Genomic DNA, 8,807 nt, shown 5'->3' on the forward strand with positions numbered 1-8,807 from the left:
TCGCGCTTACTACGTAGAGAGCACCTTGCTACGTGCTTTGGAGAGTACGCTAGAACAATAAAACAGACCCATCCCCTGCCCACAACAAGCTTAGAGTCTAGAGGAAATAATACTACCGTGGTTTTCTATAACGTTTTCATTGCCAAAGCACTCTCACATTCATTAGTTCATTTCATCCCTCACGAAAACCCTGTGAGGGAGGGAGTCAAAGCAGGTATTATCATCCCCATTTTACAGAAGAAGAAACTGAGGTACAGGGAAGTTAAGTGACTTGCCCAGGGTCATAAAGCAAGTCAGCAGCACAGCTCAAATTCAAACCCGGGTCTCCCGGTTTCTAGACTGGCTCTCTGCCACTACCGATGTAGTAAATAGAGGACGGGCTTGGGAGTCAGAAGATCATGGGTTCATTCATTCATTCAATCATATTTACTGATGGATTCTTATCCCAGCTCCACTTGTCTTCTGTGTGACCTTGGGCAAGTCACTTCACTGGGCCTCAGTTCCCTATCTGTAAAATGGGGATTGAGAATGCGAGCCCCACATGGGACAGGGACCGTGTCCCACCCGATTTGCTTGTATCCACCCCAGTGCTTAGTACAATGCCTGGAAACATAGTATGTGCTTAACAAATACCATAAATATTAATTATTATCCTGACCCACTCAGCAGGGGAAGTTGGGGGCCTCCAAGCTGTCAACCCCTGGGATGGGGGCCCTGAGGTGGCTTCTTCACTCGCCTACCACCTACAGCTGGCCCTGCAGCCGACGTTCAGTAAGATCAATTGCATTTATTAGGCACGGAGCACTGTATTAAATGCTTGGGGGAGTACAATTACAACAGTTGATAGACATCATCCTTGCCCAAATATGGTGGATTGGTTAGAAAAGGTGGGATGATGGGAGGAATTTTTTTAATTTATTTTTTTTAATGGCATTTGTTCAACATTTACTATGGGCCAGTCACTGTACCAAGCACTGGGGTAGACACAAGTCAACTAGTTTGGACACAGTCCCTGACCCAAATGGAGCTCACAGTCTTTATCTTCATTATTTGTTGCCAACTTGTATTTTCCAAACACTTAGTACAGTGCTCTGCACATAGTAAGCACTCACTAAATACTACTGAATGAACTAGACAGATGGGATATTTGAGGCACAGAAAAATGAAGTGACTTGTCCAAGTCACACAAGCAGACAAGTGGCAGAGTCAGGATTAGAACACAGGCCTTCTGACTCCCAGGCCCATGTTTCTATCCATTAAGCCACACTGCTTCTCTAGGCCAAGTTGTTTCTCTACCAGCTCTTCTGGAGCCCTGATTGTGTCAGTGCCCCTCCCTATCCTTCCTTTCTGGACCCACCCAGCTATATAATATTTTATAGATGATATTTTTTCAGCGCTTAGTGTGGGTCAAGCTCCGTTCTAGGTGCTGGGTAGATACAAGTTAATCAGGTTGGACTTAGTCCCCATCCCACACAGGACACTCAGTCTGAATTCCCATTTTACAGGTGAGGTGACCAAGGCACAGAGAAATGAAGTGACCTTGGTCATATAGCAGACAAGTGGCAGAGCCAGGATTAGAACCCAGGTCCTTCTGACTCCCAGGCCTGTGCTCCATCCACTCGGCCGTGCTTCCCAGCTGCAGCCAGATCACAAGTCGGCAACCGCCACCCCTCACCTGCCTGTCCCCAACCCAAGCCCACAAAGCAGGTTTCTGTCAGTGCAGGCAGTTTGTGTGTGTGTGTGTGTTTTTTTCCTTCTACAGGTGCAGTGCTATGTAGCTTCAAAGCAGTCCATCCCCTTACCCCTTCCTACCTCACCTCCCTTCTCTACTTTTCCAGCCCAGCCCGCACACTCCGCTCCTCTGGTGCCACTAACCTCCTCACTGGGCCTCCTTCTCGCCTGTCCCGCCGTCGACCCCTGGCCCACGTCCTACCTCTGGCCCGGAATGCCCTCCCTCCTCACCTCCGCCAAACTAGCTCTCTTCCCTCCTTCAAAGCCCCCCTGAGAGCTCACCTCCTCCAGGAGGCCTTCCCAGACTGAGCCCCTATTTTCCTCTGCTTCTCCTCCCCTCCCCATCACCCCGATTCCCTCCCTCCACTCTACCCCTAACCCCAGCCCACAGCACTTGGGTATATATGCACATATTCTGTTTATTTTATTGATGTGTATATATCTATAATTCTATTTATTTATATTGATGCTATTGATGCCTGTTTACTTGTTTTGATTCCTGTCTCACCCCTTCTAGACTGTGAGCCCATTCACAGTCTTGAATTGTACTTTCCAAGAACAGTGCTTGGAGCTTAACAAATACAAACATTATTACTATTATCATTAATGATGTACTCCAGTCCACCCCTTTCCCCCATCACTCTTGATTGGGTGCAAATAGGGATTCAAACAGGAGACGTCCAGCTGATGACCTGGTGGAAAAAGCAAGGGCCTGGGAGTCAAAGGACCTGGCTTCTAATCCCAGCTCTGCCACTTGTCTGCTGGGTGACCTTGGGCAGGTCGTTTAACTTCTCTGGGCCTCAGTTACCTCATCTGTAAAATGGGGATTAACAACTGTGGACCTATGTGAGTCGGGCACTGTGTCCAACCTGATCATTTTGTATCTACTCTAGCATTTTGTACAGTGCCTGGCATTCATTCAATCATATTTATGGAGCACTTACTGTGTGCAAAGCACTGTACTAAGAGCTTGGAAAGTACAAATTCGGCAACAGATAGAGGCAATCCCTACCCAACAACGGGCTCACAGTCTAGAAAGGGGAGACACACAATGAAACAAAACAAGTAGACAGGTATCGCTATCATCGAAATAGATAAGTAGAACCATAGATAAATGATCATTAATAAAACAAATAGAGCAATAAATATCTACCAATATATACAAGTGCTGTGGGGAGGGGAAGGGGGTAGAGCAGAGGGAGGGAGTAGGAGCAATGGGGAGGGGAGGAGAGGCAGAGGGAAAAGGAGGGCTCAGTCTGGGAAGACCTCCTGGAGGAGGTGAGCTCTCAGCAGGGCTTTGAAGAGGGGAAGAGAGTTAGTTTGGCAGATGTGAGGAGGGAGGGCATTCCAGGACAGCGGTAAGACACAGTAAGCATACACAAATACCATTTAAAAAAAAAACCAATCTATTCCCTCACCCTCCCTCTGACTTTCCAGTACAAAGTCCGGCCTAGAATGCTCATTCTCTTCCCAGCACCAGCAAAGGGGTCAAATAAGACGACAGCCTGGCTGTTTTTTCATAAGTTAAATGTGGCGGACATCTACTTAAAGGAAAAAGCACGGCCTAGTGGAAAGAGCCCGGTCCTGGGAGTCAAGGGACCTGGATTCTAATCCCCACTCCGCACTTACCTGCTGTGCGAATTTAGGGGTTACTTGATATATCTTGGTGTTTCTGCTTCTTCATCAGGAAAATGGGGATGAAACACCCGATTGCCCCCTGACACACGCCCCATTAGACCTTGAGCCCACATGGGACAGGCACTGTGTGTAACCCAATTACCTTGTATTTGACCCCAGCGTTTAGCACAGTGTTTGGAACATAAGCATTTATGATGGTATTTGTTAAGCTCTTACAATGTGTGAAGCACTGAAATACCACCATTCTAAGGAGATAAGCTATATGGAGGTTCGAAGCAACATGGCCTTGTGGATAGAGCTCGGGTCTGGGAGTCAGAAGGACCTGGGTTCTAAATACCAGCTCCACAACTTGTCTGCTTTGTGACCTTGGGCAAGTGACTTCACTTCTCTGTGCCTTAGTTACCTCATCCGTCAAACAATAATTATGGTGAGCCCCATGCGGGACAGGGACTGTGTCCAACCCAATTTGCTTGCAACGATCCCAGTGCTTAGTACAGTGCCTGGCTCATAGTAAGCACTTATCTACCTCTATAATTATTATTACTAGTATGAGCCCCATGTTGGACATGGACTGTGTCCAATCTGATTAGTCTGTATCTACCCCAGCACTTAGTACAGTGTCTGGCACAGATTAAGCACTTAAGTGCCATTTTTTAAAGATTAAGCACTTAAGTGCCATTTAAAAAAAAAGAGAGAATCAACTTCTTTTAAACTGAAAGTCTCCCTGTGCCAAATTCCTACTACAGTGAATTGCAGCCACTGTCAATCAGTCAATACCATTACCGTAAACTATTACCACCATGCTTCTGCCCCTTCCTTCTCCGAGAGGCTTAGGAAAAGGGTGAGAGGAGAAGACATCAGACTTCCAGCAGTGATCTGTCAATTGAAATCGAAACCTTCACCTCGTTTCTCTTTTAGGATCTGTGGTTTATTGAAAACCCCCTGGGGGGGAAAAAATCCATGCCAGAAAGAAGTTGCTCAAGCCCCTGAAACATAACATGGATAAAGTTTTCAATTAATGATTCATTTCTCACAATGCCCCTTGGGGAATATGAACCTGAACGTCTGTCCTCGAGGGAGAGAAACCAACAGAGTTGGGGTAGGAGGGAACCTGAAAGAAGTCCTCATGAAGAAACTTGCATCACCGCCACCAGATGGAAAATTGCCATCGACCCCTGGTCAGCGTAAAGGTGGCGTAAAGAGATTTCCAAGAGATCGCGCAAATACCAGCTTCACACCATCCCATCGATAGTCGGAATCCAGATGTCTTGCAAGTTGTGAAAGATTCCAAGAGCATCGTGTAAGGAGAGCCCCGTGATGCCCAAATAGAAACGACTAATAAACACAAACACTGGGGTCCAATACCAGTTTTATCATTGTTCATTCACAAACTGTAAATTCTAAATGCAGTTTGCTTCGACTCCAGGACTGCCAGTTCTTAACGTTTCAGAACGCTGACCAATGAGTCCCGAGACGGCTTTTTTCAAGAGCCTAAAATCAGGCTTTGGGCAACACTCGAAGCTGATAACTGGTATGAAAATCCATCCTTTCGTCTTATTTACTCTCACTGATTCCGCCATTAGGGAAATTATCCGTTCTCACTCGGAACACTTATCGGAAGAAACACACTTCTTCATGGTTTAGCCTTCGTATATAGAGAAGCTATTTCTCAAGGTTTCCAAAGGTTGCAAATCCCAAGTTTTCTATATATTCAAGTATTTGCAGCAACTGCATCAAAACACTCATGAAGACGGCTGGTTTGTTGTCCCCCCCCCAAAAAAAACCAGACCACTCTCAAAGTGATATTGTATTCTTGAGAGCTATTTTAACAGATATCATAACCACCTCAAAGTCCAAGAACGTCTTCTGGAAGAATTTCATAAATGAATGGCATGCAAAAGGGTGTGTCCTCCCAATTATTCCTTTCCCTTAACTGCTTTTAAAATGCTCTCTCAAACATTCGATTGATACCAATAGAAGAACGAGTCGGTAATAATCCCGACACAGTCTACGGGACAAAAAGAGTAATGCAGACCCTTTAGTCCGGACTCCTTTAAGGCAGAAACAGCCAGCTTCCAATCAGTTACCCCGGAGTGCAATTTTCAAGCAAATCTGTCCCTCCTCAACCTCTTCTCCCCCTCCCCAAATGATGTATCATCTGAGAGAGCTGGGGAAAGGGCAAGCTACCTTCCCGAAATCCGGCTGATGAACGAGAGCTAATAAACCCCCCTCATCAGAACCACCTCAATTTAATTGGTCCTCGGGAACAAGTCCCGGAGAATCCCCTATCCAAATCATGCCACTTATGATGACGAGAGTTGCCCGAGAGCATCCGACATGAAAAGATGCAGATGGAAATAGTCCTCCCCTCTCACGGTGAGGTCACAGATGGGGGGGGCAGCGGAGGGGAGATCAATCTCACTGGACTTTCAAAGCCACGTGGGGACTTTTGGGGTGGTGTGTCCCCTATTCATTAAGAAGCAGAAGTCCCCGGCCCCCTCGGGGCACAAAGACACACACACAAACACGCACCCTTATGCACCCCCCTCTCCCAGTTCAGGATACATCATCAGTCCTCAGCCCCGATGACGATCGACCGTGTGCTACTTCTGAGCCCTCGGAGCACCAGACAGAAACACGTACCTTCCAAGCGCTTAGCAGAGTGCTCTGCACACAGTAAGCACTCAATAAATACCACCGAATGAACGAATCAAGACGATCGAACGGACGAGTGAAACACAGAAGGGACCCAGTCGACGACAGAGCACGCGCACGCCGGCCTCGGCTTCGGCCCGGGAGGCGCCTGCTCAAGGAGGAGTCTCCCGTAGGCCGCCCGGAGGGAACGGGGCGATGTCGCCCGGGGGGACGTCCCCGTCCGGTTCCCCGGGGGAGCCGGCGGACGTCGGGGAGGGCCGGAGCCCCGGGTCCCCGTGGCCGGCCTCGTCGGGGAGGACGTCGCCGTAGGCCGCGACCGCACGCCCGGGGCCTCGTGGGCCCCGATCGCAGGAGAGGAGCCGGTCGCTGAGGCGGACGGTCCGGCCGGGGCTGCCGGAGGGGGCCCGCCCGCAGCCCAGCAGGCCGGCGAAGGCCCGGCGGAATTCTCCGTTGAAGGCGTAGACGACGGGGTTGAGGGCGGAGTTGGCCCAGCCGAACCAGACGAAGACGTCGAAGGTGCCCTCGCCCACGCAGGGGAGGCCGGCCCGGGGGCCGCAGAAGGGCGCCAGGCAGTTGAGGACGAAGAAGGGCAGCCAGCAGCCGACGAAGACTCCCACGACGACGGCCAGGGTCTTGAGGACCTCCGTCTCCCTGCGGACGGAGGCGCGCGGGCCGGAGCGGGCCGGACGGTCCGGGGGGCCGGCGCCCCGGCGGTCCCGGGCCTGCCGGGCGGCCCTCTCCAGCGAGGAGATCCGCCGGATCTGCCCGCGGGCGATGCGGTAGATGCGGGCGTAGGTGACCAGCACGACGGCCACGGGGATGTAGAAGCTGACCAGGGAGGAGGAGACGGCGTAGGCCCGGTTGAGGCTGGAGTCGCAGCCGGTTGAGGCCGGGCGGCCGGTGGCGTCGGCCGGGGCCTTGTGCCAGTGGAGCTGGACGGGGAGGAAGGAGATGAGGGCGGACAGGGCCCAGGTGGCGCCGACCGCCAGCAGGGCCAGGCGCGGCCTCATCCCGCGCTGGTAGCCGAAGGGGCTGGAGACGGCCCAGTAGCGGTCCAGGCCGATGAGGCAGAGGTGCAGGATGGAGGCCGTCGAGCACATGATGTCCAAGGCCACCCAGACGTCGCAGAAGGCGCCGAAGGGCCAGTGGCCGGCCACCTCGGCCGCCGCCTTCCAGGGCATGACCAGCAGGGCCACCAGCAGGTCCGACGCGGCCAGGGAGCCCACGAAGACGTTGGTGACCCTGGAGCGCAGGTGCCGGCAGCGGACGACGGCCAGGCAGACCAGCGCGTTGCCCAGGAGGGTCCAGAGGATGAGGAGGGAGAGGAGGCAGCCGGTGAGGAGCCGGTGACCCCGGAGCGGCGGCATGGCCGGAGGCCGGACGGCCCCATCGGCCGGACCGGGGGCCGAGGCCACCCCCGGAGGCCCGGGTCCTCCGCCCGACGGTCACCCGGCCGGGGCGCCCGGGGGTCCGCGCCCCTCACCGGGCCGCGAGGTCCCGGCTCTGCTCCCCGCAGCGCCGCGCTTCCAGTTCTGCGCCCCTCACCGGGCTGTGCGCCCCCAGCCCTGCTCTGCGGCCCCCTAGTTCTGGGCCCCCCACCCTACTTGGTACCCCGGCTCTGCAGCCCCAGCTCTGCACCCCGCTAGTTCGGCGCTACTCGTCTTGCTCTACACCCCCCAATTCTGCACCCCTCGTCCTGCTCTGCACCCCCCTGATTCTGCACCCCTCGTCCCGCTCTGCATCCCCCTAATTCTGCACCCCTCGTCCTTCTCTGCGCCCCCCCCCCAGTTCTGCACCCCTCGTCCTGCTCTGCGCCCCCCTAGTTCTGCACCCCTCGTCCTGCTCTGCGCCCCCCTAGTTCTGCACCCCTCGTCCTGCTCTGCATCCCCCTAAGTCTGCACCCCTCCTGCTCTGTATCCCCCCTAGTTCTGCGCCCCCCTAATTCTGCGCGCCTCGTCCTGCTCTGCGCCCCCCCTAGTTCTGCGCCCCTCACCTTGGTCTGTAGCCCGCCCGGCTCTGCAGTCCAGGCTCCGCGCCCCGCTAGCTCTGCGCCCCTCGCCAGGCTGTGCACGCCCCCCGGCTGGGCCGGGCCGGGCCGGGCCGGGCCGGGCAGGGCACCGGCCCCTTCCCTCCCGCCCCCGCCCCCGCCCCCACCGCGGCAGCCCGGTGTCCAGCCCGACACCCCATCCACACCGGCACCAAACGGACGAGGGAGCGGAGGGAGACAGACGGGGGAGGGGGAGAGAGAGAGAGGAGAGAAGGGGGAGAGAGGGGAGAGAGAGAGAGAGGAGAGAAGGGGGAGAGAGGAGAGAAGGGAGAGAGAGAGAGAGAGAGAGAGGGAGAAGCAGAGAAAAGGGGACAGAGAGAAAAAAATAAGGGAGTGAGAGAAAAGGGAGAGACAGATAAGGGGAGGGAGAGGAGAGGGAGAAGGGGAAAGTAGAGAGAGAAAAGGGGAAGAGATAGAGAAAAGGGAGAGAGAGAGAGAAAAGGGAGAGAAAGAGAGAGAAAGGAGAAAGGAAAAGAGAGAGGAAAAAAGAGAGAGAGAAAAGGGAGAGAGAGAGAAACGGGGAGAGAAGGGGGAGGGGAGAAGGGGAAAGAAGAGAGAGAAAAAGGGAAGAGAGAGAAAAGGAGAAGAGAGAGAGAAAAAAGGGAGAGAGAGAGAGAAAAGGGAGAGAGAGAGAGAGAGAGAGAAAAAGGGAGAGAGAGAGGAAAAAAAGGGAGAGAGAGAGAGAAAAAAGGGGGAGAGAGAGAGAGAAGGGGGGAGGGAGAGAAAGGGGGGAGGG

At 53.7% G+C, this 8,807-nt stretch overlaps 1 protein-coding gene across 1 annotated transcript; it reads right to left on the minus strand.

Annotated features, from left to right (window-relative positions):
- Positions 1–4,721: 4,721 nt before the first annotated feature.
- Positions 4,722–7,746, minus strand: DRD5 (dopamine receptor D5). Its single transcript, XM_007658758.4, has one exon. It carries the CDS (start codon positions 7,389–7,391, stop codon positions 6,177–6,179), a length of 1,215 nt encoding a protein of 404 aa, XP_007656948.2. The 5' UTR covers positions 7,392–7,746; the 3' UTR covers positions 4,722–6,176.
- Between the last annotated feature and the right edge of the window lie 1,061 nt (positions 7,747–8,807).

Source organism: Ornithorhynchus anatinus, chromosome 4, assembly GCF_004115215.2.
Source record: "Ornithorhynchus anatinus isolate Pmale09 chromosome 4, mOrnAna1.pri.v4, whole genome shotgun sequence".
Classification (NCBI taxonomy): Eukaryota; Metazoa; Chordata; class Mammalia; order Monotremata; family Ornithorhynchidae; genus Ornithorhynchus; species Ornithorhynchus anatinus.